The 18568-nt window shown below is 55.7% G+C and overlaps 1 protein-coding gene across 1 annotated transcript in view; it reads left to right on the forward strand.

Annotated features, from left to right (window-relative positions):
- URB1 (URB1 ribosome biogenesis homolog) overlaps positions 1-18568 on the forward strand; it is a 55370-nt gene that overhangs the window by 20842 nt on the left and 15960 nt on the right. The window contains exons 12-24 of the mRNA XM_058661700.1: positions 1478-1607; positions 2336-2452; positions 3803-3915; positions 6320-6436; positions 7816-7932; positions 8239-8377; positions 9121-9291; positions 10061-10254; positions 11583-11801; positions 12326-12505; positions 13742-14600; positions 16414-16615; positions 17109-17295. Coding sequence (XP_058517683.1) covers positions 1478-1607; positions 2336-2452; positions 3803-3915; positions 6320-6436; positions 7816-7932; positions 8239-8377; positions 9121-9291; positions 10061-10254; positions 11583-11801; positions 12326-12505; positions 13742-14600; positions 16414-16615; positions 17109-17295 — 2745 coding nt within the window. The remainder of the gene's footprint in view (positions 1-1477; positions 1608-2335; positions 2453-3802; positions 3916-6319; positions 6437-7815; positions 7933-8238; positions 8378-9120; positions 9292-10060; positions 10255-11582; positions 11802-12325; positions 12506-13741; positions 14601-16413; positions 16616-17108; positions 17296-18568) is intronic.

Here is an 18568-nt window from a genome sequence, read left to right on the forward strand (position 1 = left end):
TTTTATGCACTGGAATTCCCCCTGCCCCTCCCCAACCCCCCCCCCCCACGGTGGATTGCTCCACCCCGCTGTATTTCCATAGTTCAAACTCAGTTGAGATTCTTTCATTGGAGGTTTTGACCAATCATAAAGTCCAGCATCTAATTGTCCTGGCAAGTTCAATGGCTTCCTGGTGAGACCATCTCTGGTCCAAAGGCAGAACCAGCAGAGTATCATCCCAATCAAGTAAAAAACTCAACCTAATATTTACAACCATTTACAGCATTATGGCATTAATTGACATGGTATTGATTAACCAATATGTTACTAGGAAAATGCGTGTTCTCGACCACAACCTGTGACTTCCTCATAGACATTTCAACTTTGGTTTACATTCAACCATGGTCTATATACCTTAAAATGGCTATAGATTGCTATTCAGCTGTCTCTTGTCTATTTCAATGTTAGTAGAAAATGCAAGTTCTTAACCACATCCTGTGACTACTTCATTGGCATTTCAGTTTTAGTTTATACACAACTGGCTGCTATACACCTTAAAATGTTTATAGGATACTATTCAGCTGTCTCGTGTCTATTTTCATTTTTATATTTAGCAGTTTATAGTGTTGAAGCATAATTTTTCCTGAACTTGGTGAATTTTAGGATAGTCCAAACTGGCTTATAACTCTAACAAGGCATATGTTAACAGTTGAGGCACAGAACAGTTTTAGGAGGGGTGTGCAGAGAAATCTTCACTACCTTAGTGAGGAGTAACTAATCTTTGTGTCATACCGAGTATGGTGTATGTGAGTCCAATCTGACCGTTTCCTGTCTGGTTCTAAGCTTTCCTTGTTGTTCTCTGTCTATCTAGTCTAATTTTAATTTTTTGGGAGGGGTGGGGCTCCAGAGCGACCCTGATGGTCATTGTAAGAGAAGGTGGGGATCTAAAGTTGGAACTAAGTAAGGACCAGAGAAAGCTCCCATCCCTAGTGCAGAACTTCTGTGCAGGATTGAGAATTCAGGTCATCTACACGCTGTCCTGTGACAACAGTCACTGTGGCTCTCCTGGGATCGTGTAGCCCTTACACTTTGCTGCAGTGCCGACTGTCCCATGGCCCCGGGCATGGAGTGGCTTGGGAAGGCCTCCTTGGCCCTTCCTATGATTCGGTTTGCTCACGAGGGAGGCCAGGCACCTGCTAATTGTCCAGCAGCTCTGACACCACCCAGGTCACGTGGACCATGTGTCTTTTGCCTGGGTGAATGATCAGTCATCAGGGGGTTGTCTTCGTGATCATGGTTGTTTGTGTACCACGTCATTCCGGGGTGGGAACATAGCGTGTAGGGAAAGTGGCCCCAGTCTTGCCCAAGCCTTTTTCTGACATGCACGCTCACACACACTCAGGTACTTGCTCGGCCCCCTCTGTTTGTTGCCTGTGATTGCTTCCTTTGCTCGTCTTCATGAACGTGACCGATTCCTCGCTTCTTTTTCCCGTCTTAGATCTTGCCAGACCTGAACACTATCGTGTGGGTCTGGCAGTCCTTGAAAAAGCAAGATACAAAACAGGAGGACCGGAAAGGGAAGGAAGGAAGTGACAAGACCGTGGTAGCCCATGACGTTCCCCAGTGCGGTGAGGGCTTTGGGGGTGCCGGGTGGGCTGCAGCTGGCATGGGCAGCCCGGAGTGGCTCCAATCGAAAGGCTCTTGGATTCGTCTCATTTCTAAGCCCCTCAGTGGTTGTGACTGGGTCCTGGTCCTTTCTTTTCACTGAGAGAAAGGAACTGGAGTGGCCGTGCAGATTGAATGGGAGCAGCCCCGAGGGCCAAGCCCATGCTCTCTGGCTATGTGGCGTTTCCCTGAACGGCTGGTTGCCTGCTGCTCTGGCCTTTTGGGGAAGGGGAGGGATGGCCAAAGGGGAGGGCCGCAGCTCTCGTTCTGCAGGTAGTCATGGGCCACACAGCCTCCCGCTGGGCACTGTGCCCTTATTGTTAGTGAGGCCGTGGGCCCTGTCCCTGTGGCTGCATCGCATTTAACCCCTATCACAGCCCTGCCAGTGGAGCCCCTCGTCTGTCCCCTCCTTGCTCATATGAGAGTGTGGAAGCCCATGACAGGCTAGCCTGGTCCTGTCTTGAGGCCATCGCAGGGAAGCAGGGCCACACCCCGACCCCTTGAGCGGCCTCTGTCTTTCTACCACCTTGACCCCATCATCTGAATCTGGAGGGGTGTGTCTGTGACCCTAGTGTCTGGCATGTAGGAGGCTGCCATGTGGCACCAGGTGTGGCCCTGCTGCCTCGCTGCTGCTGGCAGAGGGCAAAGGCAGGTAGCTGTTAACACAAGGTGCATGTATGCTTTGGTGCAGATGATGCGGAAACCATTCTTCTGAAGGCCATCCTGCTGCAGGTCATCTGCCTCTATCAGAAGGTGGTGCCGCACGTGGTCACCCAGTACAACTTCGACTTCAGCAAGCTCCTGAAAGGTGGGTGGCTGGGAGCGGCAAGGCGTCTGCCGCGGTCTAGGCCCCTGGGGCGAAGGGAACACCCCCACGTACAAGAGGAGAATCCCCTGGTGTGGAGCAGGGAGCCTGCCTGTGCCCAGAATGTTTTGAAATACCTGGACTGTCTTGAGTCAGTAGAGGAACCCTTAGCTTCAGTGAGAGGAAAGGAGGAGCCAGCCAGCCAACCTACTGGGCAGCCCACAGGTCAGGCCACGTGAAGCCAGTGCTGAAGCGGCTTTTCAGGGGCAGGAGGTCAGTGTACAGCAGAAATCAGGACCTTGTCATGAGGACATCTCATCTGTAAGGGGCATCGCCACCCTGTGTTCTACCTACATGGGTCAGGGTCAAAGGGCAGCTTGTCAAACTAGCACGCTTGTCTGTTCACACTGCCTAGGGGTGCACTTGGCCCAATAAAATCACCTTTCTAGTGAAGACTTGCAGACCAATCAGACTTGGAATTGATATACGTGTTCAATAACCCCTTTCCAAAAGCTACAATACAATTTTTTATATATTTTTTAAATTTATTTATTTTTATTGGAAAGGCAGATTTACAGAGAGGAGAGAGAGACGAAGATCTTCCACCCACTAGTTCGTTCCCCAAATGGCTGCAACAGCCATAGCTGAGCTGATCCAAAGCTAGGAGCTTCCTCTTGGTCTCCCACATGGGTGTAGGATCCCAAGGCTTTGGGCCACCCTCTGCTGTCTTCCCAGGACACAAACGGAGCTGGATGGGAAGTGGAGCAGCCAGAACATGAACCATGCCCATATAAAATATTGACACTCAAAGGGGGCGGGGGATTAACCAACCAACTGAGGCATTGTGCTGGGCCCCACCATTGAATTTTTTTTTTTTAATTTTTAACAGCCATTAAACTTTTAACCACCCAAAGGTGGAAAGCCCACTTTGCTAAAGGGATATAAAATTTGCTCACATGTGGCCACGTAGTGTTTGATAGCTGTGTCCTTCCTTCCCAAGCAAGGGAGAAATCCAGAGCTTGGGGACCCAGGCTCTGGCTGTTGCCCTCTGTGTGGAAAGGTCTGTGCCCCATGTGAGGGATGACGTTAGCAAAAGCCCACACTGGGGGCAGTGTAGTGTGGTGGTGATGCCAGTGGCAGGACCGGTTCAGCCTGGGCACTGTGGCAGAGAAGGGCTGCCTTGGGCCAGTGGATGGTGCTGGGTGGAGAAAAATGTCTCAAGTGCATCATGCCTGGGCCCAGGCTGTGTGAAGGTGGCCATAGAATCCCATGCATGTGTATCCCTCTGGTACTGGAGGTGGTTGCTGAGCCATGCCTCTGGGTAACCCTCTGTTTCTTCTCTGGCATCCACAGGCATCATCTCCGAGCAGGGCCTTCGGGAGGAGGCGCCCCCCATTCTGCAGCACCACATGCTGAAGGTGGCCCTCGAGCTGCCTGCCAACAAGTTTGTGTGGCTGAAGGCACAGGTAGGGAGCAGGCCAGCCCAGGCATCTGCTAGGAACTCAGCTGCCCCATAGGGCAGGACTGTGGGGGTGCGGTGGAAGATAGGAGCCGCTCTTGATCTAGAGGCGCCTGGTTGAGCCGAGCAGTCCCTGAGAGACGGTGCGCTTCGGAGCAGTCCCTGACGCGGGCTCTGGGCTGCTGGGGAAACAGGCACTTCGGAGCAGTCCCTGACGCGGGCTCTGGGCTGCTGGGGAAACAGGCACTTCAGAGCAGTCCGTCGTGCAAAGATACTCTTGCCAGGTGTAGGGAGTTTCCATTTATTTACCTCCACTGTTTTTTTTTTTCTCAGTTATTTAAAAACTTTTTGGGGGAAATAAACACACACTTCCTCTTCTTTGTCCTCAACCTGGAAGAACGTAGGGAGGAGCTGGCAACAGCGCGATCCCGCAGAGGGCTGGGTGTGCTGAGGAGATCCCTAAACACAACCAGCAATTTTTTCTGTCTTCAGTGAAGTCTTGCAGGCCCTGCTGAAGAATGTAATACTGAACTATAAAGGGACGCTCAAGACACCACAAATACTGTGCCCTCAGATGCTCCAACTCTTCTGTGCAAAGATAGGGAGATGGCTCGGCACACTAAAGCTCAATGAGAGATGTGTTTCTTTGTAGCTCAGGTTACTAATACTTTTTGGGTTTTTTTGTTTTGTTTTTGTTTTGTTTTTTAAGATTTATTTTATTTTTATTTGAACAGCACCGTTACAGAGAGAAGGAGAGAAAGACCATGTGCTGGCTCACTTCCCAAATGGCTGTAACACCTGGAGCTGGGCCAGGTCTCCCACATGGCTGCAGGGACCCAAGCACTTGGGACATCTCCAGCTGCTTTCCCAGCTGCAATAGCAGGGAGTTGGATCAGAAGTCAAGCAGCTGGAACTTGAACCAGCATTCATGTGGGATGCCAACACCACAGTTAGCAGCTTTACCCACTGTACCACAGTGCCAGCCCCCCTTTTAAATTTATGTTTATTTTTGATTTTATTTTTATTATTTTAAAGGAATTTATTTGTTTTTATTTGGAAGGTAGATGCTTTTAGAGAGAAGGAGAGACCTTGGACCCTTCACCGCTGCTTTCCCAGGCCATAAGCAGGGAGTTGGATTGGAAGTAGAACAGCTGGGATACATCATAAATGAAATGCCAGTGCCGCAGGGTGCAGAATTAGCCTGTTGAGCCACCGTGCCCCTCCCCCACCTTCCAGATTATTTTGTAATGACTTGGATTTTGTGTACAGTAGAATTGGTAGTATGAAAACACACATCGGAACTTTTATGCAAGGCATCTCCAGTGGAGTGTGAAATGCTGTGGCCCTGCACTGTTTGTCTTCCCTGGTCCGAGCTGTGGGTCATTGTTTCCAGTTCACTGCTTGTGTATGCCCTATTAGGCTACTGTGTGTGCCTCCTAGAAAGACAGCAGCGAGGGATATGGAGGGCTCAGGTGGCTTTCCCCAAGTGGCGGCCCTGCGTGGCCTCCCCCCTGCTGAAGTCACAACCCCCAGCCTCCCAGACCAGTCACAAGAAGGGGCTATTGTTGATTGACTTTCTCTGTAGCGGAACTGGACCAGTTGGTCTTAATGATTAAATTGCAAATTGAATCGTTGCCTCTGAACAGAGCTAGTGCTAAGACATTTATTCCATGTGTCCCACCTGCTACAAGGGCATGTCCACAAGGCACTAGAAATCTCCCATGAACTTTCCGAAGTACCCTTATCTGAGGAACTAATGGCGGTATGATCTTCCGGGCTCAGCTGACCCTGGCATCGTGCCAGGGGCCACACAGACCCCATGGAGTTTAGGTTCAGGCCTTTCCAAGATGCATGGTCCTAGCCTGGGAGTCTTTTGCGGAGGAGAAATGTTGGCCAGGGCGATGATGCCTTTAGCTGCAGCATCCTGGTGCTGTGCCGCCAGTTCAGCCTCTAATGGAGTCACACGGCCTTGGGGTTGTCCCCCACCACCCAGCACGGGGCTGTGCACCATGACGGTCTGGGCTGGGTCCATGCTTCCCAACTATGTGAAGTAGGGCAGCAGCTCTGCCCAGCTCACAGGGCTGTTGGGAGGATGAAGTCAGTGAGTACCTGTTAAGACCCACGCTTGGTGCTGTCACACGGTGGGGTTTGCCAGTGTTGGCTGTTGGCACTGTTCCTATAGCTGATGTTTGGAGTTTTGAATGCGTCTGTGAACCTCTCAGGTTATTTGCACGTAGTCATGGGACCTGGCTGAGCTGTGGCTGCAGCGAGAGGAGAGGAAGGGCCTGAGGCGGCCTGGGCACAGGCGCACCCATTGGCTTAGTGAGCAGCGGCCGGTGAGATTTTAAGGTTGTGTGGTTGCATATGTAATTACATGCCTTCAAAGCCTCCCACCATCATTTGCCCTCTAGGAAGGCCCGGATGCAGAGCATGTGGCAGAGCGCTCTGTGTTCTACCTGCTGATGAAAATGTTTGTGACCAGTAGCCACCTGCAGCTGAAGTCGTCCACCCAACTTCTCATCATGAAGGTGAGTCCTCTCTCCGCTGTCCCTACTCTCAGTGGTCAGCTCAAGAGCATTGCCCATGGGTCTGCTGAGCAGCAGGTGCCCAGAAAACGCTTCTCAGAGTCAGGAGGTGCCAGAACTTTTTAATTTATTTTATCGGAAGCTCAGATTTACAGAGAGAGGGAAAGACAGAGAAAAAGATCTTCCATCTGCTGGTTCATTCCCCAAGTGGCTACAATGGCTGGAGCTGAGTCTGTCTGAAGCCAGGAGCCTCCTCCAGGTCTCCCATGTGAGTGCAGGAACCCAGGGTGATCCGTTACCTTTTTCCAAGGCCACAAGCAGGGCTGGAAGGGAAGTGGAGCAGCCGGAACATGAACTGACACCCATATGGAATCCCGGTCCAAGCAAGGCGAGGACTTTAGCCACTAGGCTACTGTGCCAGGCCTGCCAGGACCATTTTTAAGTCTTAAAACAGAAGGCTTATGGCAGTTTGTTGTGTCTTGAACTCTGCCACATTTCCGGGAGCCAGCGTGTTAAAAGTGGAAAGGCAACATGGGCTTTCAAGTCCAACTCCCAGATTCAAATCCTAATGTTACAGAGGCACTTTCAGAGGATCTTGGAGAATGGATCAGAAAATAAGTTTATTCTGGTGCAGAAAGTTTCAAAAATCCCTTCACAGTTTTCCCATGATACTCACTTCCCACAGACTTGTCCTTGTACTTCCTGGGTGGCCTTGGGCCACTGGCCCCACCTTTCTAAAACTGTTAGGGTGATGGCATGTGTCGGGGCAGGGCACGCCTTGGCCGACTCACGCAGCCCAGTCCCTGTGAATGGGAGGAATTGGCCTGCTCGGCTTTCTGTGGAGACCTAGGCCTGTGGACATGGGCCTCGAGTCTGCCATCAGGCCATCCCTGTAGGATGTCATTGAGTTGCCTTGTGACTCCAAATCCCGCCTCAGCCCAGCTTGTGTTTTGCGGCATATGGGGGCAGTGTCTTACTAGGTCTGAACCTGCAGCTGCCACTGTGACAGCATCAGAGGGCACTGCCCATGGAGTGCTTCCTACCGGGCTAGGGTCGAGGAACCAGGAAGGTTCCTATCATGCCCACCAGCCTGGGTCTTGCTGAAAATTCAGATTTCTCCCCGTTTTGTTGTTTGGGAGTGAAGAGCAGGCCCGGACAGCAGCGAGTCGGGGTTCTAATGTCATCTCTGATGGAGCTCACGATGGTCTCTCTCCCTGCCCTCTCGGGGATGTGGCTGCTGTTACAGCATCCTTCCTAGAGGAAGACTGCAGGCCAGCCCTGTCCCACCTTATGCTCCCTGTGCTGGGATGCAGCGGCCTAAACTGAACACGAGGCGACTTCTGGGCTGACTTCTCCCCATGCACCTGTCACTCTCCCACCAGATCCTGCGGGACACTGGCGTGTTTGAGCACACTTGGCGGGAGCTGGAGCTCTGGCTGGAGCATTTAGACAACACAGCAGAAGAGCGCAAAGAGGCTGTGATTCAGTTTCTGGAACGTGTAAGCAGCATCCGCACGTGTGGAAGGGGGCAAGTTTGGGGTGAATCACTACAGGCTGGCTTCAGCCGCAGCCTGTCCAACATGGTGATGGCTGTGCCAGGTGGTATCCCTGCTTCGGGCCTCTGCCTGGATTCTTGCTGAGATCTCCAAGTCAGCTTGGCTTTGGGATCTGCACCACAGGAACCCAGGGCCGCCCCCTGCTTCATTTCCTTGGGGGAGTTTGCTTCTGCTCAGACGTACGCCACAACAGTGCGCTTTGCATGTGACACCATCTGAGCGTCCCTGTCTTGGCTGTCTCCCACCCAGGTGTTGTTGACTTTGGTGGCGAATCCCTACTCCTACACGGACAAAGCGTCTGACTTTGTCCAGGAAGCCAGCACGCTGCAGGCCACCCTAGCAAAGCAAGACGCCGATGATGTCAGCATCCCTGTGTCCCACATCGATGGTAGGCGCGGCTCCCTCTGCGTGGCGCTGGGCCCTGCTGGTGAAGCCACAGTGGGCCTGTGGTGACAGAGGGCGAGAGTCACACCAGGGCCTCAGTACACCTTGGCCCATTCTTCGGCGTCAAGGAGCAGCCTGCTGTGGAAGTAAAACTTGCCTTGTTTGTTCATGGACTGGGAAATAAGAATCGAACTTGCTGGGTTGTATTTGTCTGTGTGTGCCAGGTGCTGCCCTAAGTTTCAAACCCCTAGGGGAGGTCGGTGGTTCATGGGAGCTCATTTTGTCAATGGATAAGGCAGCGAGGCAAGAGGGTAATCCAGTAGCTTTTTCCAGCTCACACAGTAACTATACAGCCAAAGCGGGATTCGAACCAGGCACTCTGGCTCTCATCTGTGCAATTTTGCCCCTTTTACTTTGGCTTGTCTGCCTGAAGGTCCAACTTAATCATTATTGGGCTTCTCACATGACTTGAAAGTTGTAGCTCTTACCGGCCCCACCAAGCACACTGCGTTCTGTCGGAGACGGATCTTAAAGCCTCCACGGGCACAGTGTGCCCCCTGTGTTAAAGATCAGACAGCATCCTTCTTTCCCCTGAGCCGTGTCGAGATCTTGGTTTTTTGCTTTGCTTTGCTTTGCTTTGCTTGTCTGTTGCTGACTGTCCACTTGCTCCTCCCAGCCTGGAGGCTCTCTGCAGTGGGGCTTTCTGATGGGTTTGTGTCAGCTCGGGTCTCTGCTGGTCTCTCTCAGATGTTCTCGATATGGTGGACGTCCTGGTGGAGGGCAGCGAAGGCCTGGATGAAGAAATAGGGTTCTTGTTAAATGAAGACATGGTCCTGCTCACCTTCCCCTTCAGTGCGGTGGTCCCAGCAGCCCTGGAGGCCAGGAACAAGCTGCTGCTTGGGACGGAGAAGGAAGCAGGTACCTGTGGGCAGTCGCGATGCTCTGACTGCCTAAGGCCCCAGGCCTGTGGGTCTCAGAGGGAGGGCGGGGCGTACCCCTGGCTGCATGGCCAGCAGCCGTGACACAGGCATTTTCTCCTGGTATTGTCATTCCACGGCTCTTGATGCTAAAGGTGAGTCCCTTGCAGGGACTTGCTGGGCCCAGCAGGTGCTCACAGATCATGGCGGTATAGGGAGGGGAGCTCAGACTTGGGAGCGGTGGTAGGTAAGCCCTAGCATGTCAGTAGTTTGAAGAGAAAAATTCTTTTCCATGACCTTGTCAGTGTCCAGAGCAGGCTAGGGTGCTCTGCTGGGAGCAGACAGGGACCAGGAACCCGCTATAGCTCTACCACCTCCGTGTGTGGCTTTAGGATCCCTGGCGAAGGGGAGGAGACAGTGGAGCAGCAAGCAGGGCCCATCACGACCTGCAAGGGACTGAAGCAGGCATGTGGTCACCCCTTCCGACAGCAGCACTGTGTGCTGAGGCATCGGAAAGAGTTGGGCGAGCGCTTAGGGAGTGCCTTTGGCCTCTGGAGAAACTGTCCAGTGGAGGATGTCAGGCCCTGAGGTCTGATGTGCTGTGTTCACTAAGCCCAAGGCTATCAGTCCATAGCAGCCGTGCCTTCCTCTGGCTGGTTGTACTACATGCCCGGTGTGGGTATGGAAGTGGCTGTGGGAGGAGGAGGAGGTGCTGGTTCTGGAGGGCGGTCCCTGCAGGCCTTGTGTTCATGCCTCTCACTCTGTTGCAGGGGAAGACATCGTAGCGTACCTGACTGCAGTGCTCACCGACCTCCTGCACTCACAGCGGGACCCACTGGCCCTGTGCCTCCTGCTCCAGGCGTATGACAAGTGTGAGCCCCAGGGCCCCCCATGCTGCCCTCAGCTTGCCCGCTTTCATGGATACTACAGCCTATGGATCCCCGAGCAAGCCCGGGAGGCCTGGGTAAGCCAGGGCGATCTGAGTGCTGCGGGAAGCTGCTCTCCCTGCTCATGTCCCTCACATGGAGGGGATTTAATGCAGCCAAGAGAGCGCTCCTGCTTCCATGATAGTGAGAGCCACCAGTCGTGGTTCCAGTGCAATGTCCTGTGGCACTTGGCTTACTCACAAAGCCCCAGGCAGGCGCCATTGTGCTAAAACTCACTGGGAAGGTAAAAGAAAACAGTTTTCTTCCAGTGGATTTCACTTTGTGGGGGTATGTGCGCATGTATGTGTGAGTGCTTCCAGTGCTGGCTGCACGTTCAGAAGCAGATAGCTTGGAGTCTCTGTGATACGGACGGGATTTCTGTGTGTTTGCTGGGCCGTGCCAGGTCCCATACTAGCTGTCTGAACCCTTAACTGTGCCCTTTGGCAAGCCAAGGCTCCAAGTGATGGCAGAGCCAGGACTAAAGCGGGCAGCCTGGCTGCAGAGTCGCCACCCATCACAGCTGCCGCCAGCACCCTTCATATGCAGGTCCAGGTTGTAGGTATGAAGTGTCCTGCCCTGTTTCAAGCTGTGACAAATTCACTGCTGCTTCCTACAGGTGACCCAGGTGTGAGCGTGTGCCCTGCCTCCAGGGCACCAGGTCTGCACCTTCTCCGCCTCTGCCTCTGGGGTGCGTCTGAGAGGAGCACAGTCTGAAAACCCCTGAGTTTCAGGGCACATGTTGTCAGGCCTAGGAAGTGAGGTATTGATGAGAGTGAGAAGCACGTAGGATGTGGTGGCGCAGGCAGTACCTGCGCTCCTCTCAGGGATTCTGTTGGGGGATGTGAGCCACAGCCATGTGAGGCAGAAGGGTCCAACAATTTGTCCCAGCACGGTGACACCAGCGTGATGACTCCAGCACGGCTCCTGGGGGAAGACCCTCGGAAGGCGGGGGACTTTTGGCTGAGCCGCTGTAAGCCTGCAATTTTCCACATTCCCAGGGACGCTTCTAGGCGACCCCGATGATGACAGTCTTCCCTCTGCAGGTGCAGGCTCTGTTCTCCAGCGCATGGAGAAACTGCCTGATGGTTCTGCCAGCAGCAGTGTGTGCTGAGAGATGTGTGGGACTGATCGTGGACACACCCGAAGGGATGGGTGTGACCGGCTGGGGCTGCTCGCTAAAGGGCGGTATGAGTGAGCTTGCTAGGGATGTGTGACTGGCTGAGCAGGAGCTGGGCATGTGTGACTCGTGGTCTGGGAACTGGAGTGGCAGCGCTGAAAGGCCACCCGGCCCCATGTTCTGAGTCTTCGTGCACCTTTACTGGGGAGCATTCTGGTTCTGCATGTCACTTTGTGCCTCTGCCTCCAGCCTCTGCAGGTGTCTGTCGGCCCTGTGCCCGATGCTGCCCCCGTGGCCTCCAGCTTCCCCGCCCTGCTGCAGGCAGCCTACGAGAGCCAGACTCTGCACGACGAACTCGTGCAGGTGCAGCTGCAGGCTGCCCTCCCACACCTCCTGCTGCACCAGATCCCGCGCTCAGCCAAGCACGTGCTGCTCTACCTGCGGAGCACCGTGGACAACTTCGGCCAGGTCAGCCCAGGGCACCCACGCTCCTCTCAGGCAGTGTGGTCTTCTCAGGGTCGGGGCCCCACCCAGAGACACGCTGGTGTGCAAGAGTCAAGTCAAAGTAAATTGCTTTCATCGGGGCTTAGGGAGACGGGTCTGAGGATGACCCTGGGTGCCTGGCGTGCATGTGAAGGAGTTGTCCTTTCCTCTGTCCCAAGTGTCCACTCCTTTTCCTTGTTTGTTTATCTGGGAGTCGGAAGGACCAACAGGGCTCCCATCTGCTGGGTCCCAACTCAGATGCCTGCTGCAGGTGGGGCAGGAAGCCAAGAGCTCAGTCCAGTTTCTATGCGGGGTGGGCAAGCAGCCCTCTAGGGTTGAGCGTTGCAGCCAGGCACTGCCAGGTAGAATGCAGGGGTTGTAGCCGCCAGGGCCAAGTGCCTGCCCCAAATGTCCTTTGCTACTCTGGGGACATGTGCTTGTCAGTCGCTGTTCCGGTGGCCGTCATCCCTGCCCCATCTGAGGCTTGCATACATCTCTCATCCCCACAGCTGGGCAGAAGCACGGGGCCTGCCCTGCTCCTGCTCTGCCTGGACCTCCTCAGGCGCCTAGTGCTGCACTGTGAGCAGCTCAACACCCAGAACCGGCTCAAGTATGAGGCCGCTCAGGCCGAGACCGACCTCTTTTTGGACATGGAGTCCATGGCCTCGCTGGAATTGGCCAATGACAAGGTACTGCTGCCCTCTGCCCCTGGGTCCCCAGTTAGCCTTTGCCCGAAAAGTCACAGATGCGGCCTCTCCCTCCACTTCTGGTCGGACGCACATGCGTATGTGGTAGAAAGGTAGGGAAATGCAGAAAAGCACAGCAGAGCCACTACAAACTGCCCCTTTGCCTCCTGCCCAGAGAGGGGCTCTGGTATTTGCAGGCACTGCAGACAGCTGCCTCGATGTCTACCTATGATCCTAAGCAATCTGGCCTGCAGGGTTTTCACCCTGAGTCCTGATGGCGGAAAGCAGGTGCACGTAGGGAATGCCTGCTCCCAGCGGCAAAGTCAGCCCCTCACTGCTGGTGTCAGGTCAGGCAGTACTGTGTCGCTGGGGCTGGCCTCATGGCTCCTCTCGTAGTCTGCCACGTGAGCGATGTTGCTGCGGCTAAAAGGCAGCAACAACATTCCCCACTGCCGCGTCACAGCCCTCTTGTTTGGCCTTAAACTTGACTTTTTGGGAGGCCTTTGTGCGGGTGCTGGGCATGGGCTGTGCACCTGTGGCACATGAGGGGCTTCTGTGCCACTGGCTAGCTGGAAGGGGTGAGGGCTCCTTTTGCCTGGTGAATAAGAAAGCAGGGTCCCTCCCAACCTGCTTCAGGTGGAAGTTGGGCAAGGCTGGGTGGGGCAGTGGGCTCAGAGCTCTCTCCTGTCCTAGCCGGGGTGCCCAGCTGCCTTCTTATCTCAGCTGCTGGGACATTTGGACCCTGCCTCCTCCTGAAGGTAGAAGTAGGCCCACCACTTTCAGTTTGGGGCTGGGATGCATGGTCACCCCTCCCCACCTGCTGGGAGATGACACCCAAGGCCCTCCCCCAGATTTCCCCAGGGGAACAAGGCTGCCAGGGAGAAGGCAGTGGGTGACAGGTGTCCATTGCATTCATGTCTGTGTGGCCTGTCCTCTGCCGAGTGGTCATGAGAGCCAAGTGGCATGCAGTTAATCCACGCAGGCTGAGTGCAATAGGCAGCTGCTCATGCTCTAGGAGCGCTCCCCAACTCCCAGGTGCCCATGACCGTGCAGGAGAGGCCATGTGTAGTCGTGAGTTGGTGTAGCTATGACCAGACAGAAATTGGGGCATGGTGGGGTGTGAGGGTAGGCTGGGTACAGAAGACCGCTTCCCATTCTCTCAATAACAAAGGCCCACCCTCCCCCAGAAGTCCCTGCCCTGAGTACTGCCCTAGATGGTGCCTTGTCACTGTCTTGCAGACCCTGGAAGAAGTGCTGCTGGCCGTCCTCAGACACCCGACGCTGGAGGGCTGGTTTCTGGCCCTGGAGCGGCAGGCCCTGCCCCCGCACACCCTCAGCCCCATCCTCGTGAAGCTCTTGGCAGCCCACCTCAGCTCAGGGATCCTTCAGCTCCTGGCAGCCTGTGCCCCAGTCCTCCAGAGCCTGGGGCAGCTGGGCCTCCTTGCCAAGTACTCAGAGGCCATCACTCAGAGCATGCTGAAAGAGCTGCAAGACAAGAGAAAGCGCTCAGCTCCATCACCCCCGCCCAAGACCCTCCCTCAGCTGCAGGCCCTGCAAGAGCTGCACCCCTACATGGAAGGCGCCCAGCTCCGTGAGGTCACACTGGCCTTGCTGGGCCTGCCCGAAGCCCACCTGCTGACCCAGAGGCCCACCAAGGCTGCTGGGAAGGAGAGGCACCTGAGCATGCTGGGCAAGACCCTGGTACAGCTACTGACCCACAGCCCCCGGGAGCGGCTGCAGGGCGGTGAGCTCCTCTGCTCCGCCGAGTCCCTGAGGGGCCTGGCAGCGCTACTCCCCACGCTGGCTGTGGATGAGCTGGACACAGTGTTCCTCCACGCACTGCAGAGAGACCCCGAGCTGGCCCCAGTGGCTGGGGCGGAGCTGCTGCACTATTGCCTGACCCGGCAGACGCCAGCTGCCCTGGCCATCGCTGCGCTGCTCCTGAGACAGAGCTGCACCCATCTGCTGGGGTTCGAGCTGTGGTGCAGGCAAGCCAGTGCAGAACTTGGCTCGCAAGAAGCCATGGATGACTTCCTGCCCCTTTTCCATGAGTACCTGCAGTGCCACAAGCAAGGGCTCTTCACACGCCCAGCAGGAGGTACAGGGAAAGAGGCTTGGGCCCCCCAGAACTTCTGAATTGTAGGGGCTAAGGTAGCAATGTTGTCCACTTTTAATAACCCTAACAACTGTGCATTCTGATTGCGGAGAAAGATAGTCACAGCTCCTTGCCCCCCAAGATTCTGAGCTACCCCATAGAGGCTTTGGTGGGGCTGGGCGGTGATGGGGGTCAGAGGCTTGGGGTGCTGCACAGTGATGGGGGTCAGAGGCTTGGGGGAGGGCTGGGCGGTGATGGGGGTCAGAGGCTTGGGGGAGGGCTGGGCGGTGATGGGGGTCAGAGGCTTTGGTGGGGCTGGGCAGTGATGGGGTCAGAGGCTTTGGTGGGGCTGGGCGGTGATGGGGGTCAGAGGCTTTGGTGGGGCTGGGCGGTGATGGGGGTCACAGGCTTTGGTGGGGCTGGGCGGTGATGGGGGTCAGAGGCTTTGGTGGGGCTGGGCAGTGATGGGGGTCAGAGGCTTTGGTGGGGCTGGGCGGTGATGGGGGTCAGAGGCTTTGGTGGGGCTGGGCGGTGATGGGAGTCACAGGCTTTGGTGGGGCTGGGCGGTGATGGGGGTCAGAGGCTTTGGTGGGGCTGGGCAGTGATGGGGGTCAGAGGCTTGGGGGAGGGCTGGGCGGTGATGGAGGTCAGAGGCTTGGGGTGCTGCACAGTGATGGGGGGTCACAGGCTTGGGGGAGGGCTGGGCGGTGATGGGGGGTCACAGGCTTGGAGGAGGGCTGGGCAGTGATGGAGGTCAGAGGCTTGGGGTGCTGCACAGTGATGGGGGTCAGAGGCTTGGGGGAGGGCTGGGCGGTGATGGGGGTCAGAGGCTTGGGGGAGGGCTGGGTGGTGATGGGGGTCAGAGGCTTGGGGGAGGGCTGGGTGGTGATGGGGGTCAGAAGCTTGGGGGGGCTGGGCGGTGATGGGGGTCAGAGGCTTCGGGGAGGGCTGGATGGTGATGGGGGTCAGAGGCTTGGGGGGGGCTGTGTGGTGATGGGGGATCACAGGCTTGGGGGAGGGCTGGGTGGTGATGGGGGTCAGAGGCTTGGGGGAGGCTGGGTGGTGATGGGGGTCAGAGGCTTGGGGGGGGCTGGGCGGTGATGAGGGTCAGAGGCTTCGGGGAGGCCTGCGTGGTGATGGACCTGAGTCATGGAGGCTGGGTGAATGAGGGGGTCGCCCGGGGAACTAGTCAAAACCAGAAAACGCAGATTCCCTATGGGTCGCCCACATAGTTGGCAGGTACTTTAATAGTTGGACGTTATCTGATGCCGCCTAGAGTGCACATTCATAAGAAGCTGAGTGAGAAGGGAGGTGTGAAGCCCAAATGGGGGCAACTTGCCCACTTCTCCTTAGGTGCTGTGTTGCTCGCGTGAGTGTTTCTGCCTCACAGCTCTCAGCATTTTGCATGCCTCCTCCCGGTGACGTGTTTCACACAGGATAGCTCTTCTTCCCGTCTGCTATGGCACACCTGTCCTCAGGTGCCCTTCTTGCTCCCATGCGTGCTCAGAGCTTTGGTACACCCACTCCTGGCACAGCCTGCACTCCAAGCTATACCCGGGACCCACTGGATGAGGAGTGTCCGTGGGCCTGGACACTGATGGGAGGGAGTGCCCAGCAGCTGCTGAGTCCCACAGCTGACCCTCGGGTGTGCTGATATGGAACAAGGGCCAATTTCCATGGGTTTGGTGCCAAGCTCGAGCTATGAGTGTGGACATGCCAGGGCCACAGGATAGATAGATGCGACCCCTGGGAGCTGGTGTGGCTGCCCACCAACCTCACCTGCCTGTGGTGACTTCTCCCTGTGTCTCTGCCCTAGTGTCCTCCACTGCGCTTCCTGTCCTGAGGAGGGCCCTGTGGAGACGGCTGCAGGACAGGCTTCTCGATGCTGACGACTGCGCAGCCTCAGGCATGCACCAGGAGGTCCTGGCCCTGCTGGTACCGTTCGCAAGAGCCAAGGAGCTACACGTGCTCATGAGCAGTCTGCCGGCCGTGCTACAGACTCCAGGCACTCAGAAGGGGTAGGAAGACTCTGGGTGCTGGATGGCTGCCTCTCCCACCAAACTTTGCTGTTCTCTGTGGGAGTGAGAGAGACATGGCTGCATTGCTGTTGTGCTGGCCGGTGGATGGGAGGGCTGTTCCATTGAGAAGTCTTCCTTCTGGTCCTCTGGGCACATTCAGCTGCGGGTGGCAGGCAGAGAGCAGAGGGGCTCAGAGGCGGGTGATTGCAGGGAAACCATTGGCAGCTGCCCTCAGCAGAAAGGCCCCATTACATTGATGGGCAGCAGTGCTGTGGCTGAGACACACTGGACTTGACAAGCCTAGCCTTTGAACCATTTCCTGGAGTGCTGTTACGGCTCTCCTTGGTTGTAGAAATCCTGGGGAGTGTCAGACGTGGGCCTGAGGGCCCCGGAGAACCCTTGTTGGGGGTCCACGGGGAGTTGGGCTCAGGGTGTCTGTGCTCCTTGTGCTGCTGCGTCTCACCCAGCCATGCTGTGCTATCTCCCACTGCAGCTGGGTTGTGGCAGACGCCATCTCGGCAGCCTTGGAGGGGTCAGCGGAGGAGCTGCGGGGCTGGAGAAAGACCCTCCTGGAATGCTGCATCAGGTGGCTGGTCGCAGCTTTCAGCGGGGGCCAGCAGGCCACGGAGAAGCCTCGGGAGGCGGAGCAGCAGATGCTGGGGAGGCTGAGTGAGCTGCTGGTAGGTGACACGCGTGGACACCAGAGTCACTTCCCACAAGAGAGAATGGGTGCATGGGACAGGAGAAGGGCCATGCCCACAGCTGGGGCAGCACCCCGAATGCCTTCTGCCAACAGGAGTGGACGTTAGATTTTGCCATGTGCTTTTGCACATCTGCTAAGATACTTTGGAAGATCTTGCGTTTTGATTAGCCCATCGACAAAATGAACTACAGTCATTGATTTCTGATTATTAAGATACCCTTGATGTTCCTGGGACAAGCCTACTTGATTCCAATGAATTGTGCATTTTAATACGGATAATGCTGAATTTGATTTGGCCAGAATTTGTGCGTGAGGAGTATTTGGACACAATATGGGAAGAGTTCCACTTGTATAAAATCCTGGTTGATGGGATGTGTGTGTGTGTGTGAGTGTGTGACATCCACTTCCCTCCTCTGATCTCCAGAGCGTTTTGACTTACTGGGTTTTGTCAGTGTAAAGCCAGCGGACCTACTCACTGTAAATGGAGGCTAAGCAGAAAACCCAGAGGAGGAAGCAGAAAGCCTCCTAGGGCTCCTGCCTGGCACATCTCTATGCCCAGTCATCTCTAAGTGAAGTCCTGAGAGGAGCTGCTGGGGCAGTGAGAACCCATCTTTTTTTTTTTTTTTAAGATTTATTTATTTTTATTACAAAGATATACAGAGAGGAAAGACAGAGAGGAAGATCTTCCATCCAGTGATTCACTCCCCAAGTGAGCTGCAACGGCCGGTGCTGCCGATCCGAAGCTGGGAACCTGGAACCTCTTCCGGGTCTCCCACATGGGTGCAGTGTTCCTAAGCCTTGGGCCGTCCTCGACTGCTTTCCCAGGCCACAGGCAGGGAGCTGGATGGGAAGTGGAGCTGCCGGGATTAGAACCAGCGCCCATATGGGATCCCGGGGCATTCAAGGCGAGGACTTCAGCCGCTAGGCCATGCCGCTGGGCCCGAGACCCATCTTTTAAACCACGAGGAGAGGGAGGTGCACTCAGGCGAGGAGACACTGCTGCTGGCCTGCCCTTCCTCAGGCATTGGTGGCACTGTGGCCCCCCGGGCACAGCCAGCCTGCTGCGGGCAGTGGCCTGAGTGCCCACTGTGACTAGCCGGGCCCTCTAGTGCCAGCGTAGCTCCCGTCACACAGACCTTCTCACGCCAGGAGTGGTTTTCACAATGGACCACAATGGGGAAAGGAACAAGGGCACTCAGAAACTTCCTGTTGCCCGTCTGCCTAGAAAATATCCCAAAAATCTACTAGCA

Source organism: Ochotona princeps, chromosome 3 (genome assembly GCF_030435755.1).
Source record: "Ochotona princeps isolate mOchPri1 chromosome 3, mOchPri1.hap1, whole genome shotgun sequence".
In the NCBI taxonomy this organism is placed as follows: domain Eukaryota; kingdom Metazoa; phylum Chordata; class Mammalia; order Lagomorpha; family Ochotonidae; genus Ochotona; species Ochotona princeps.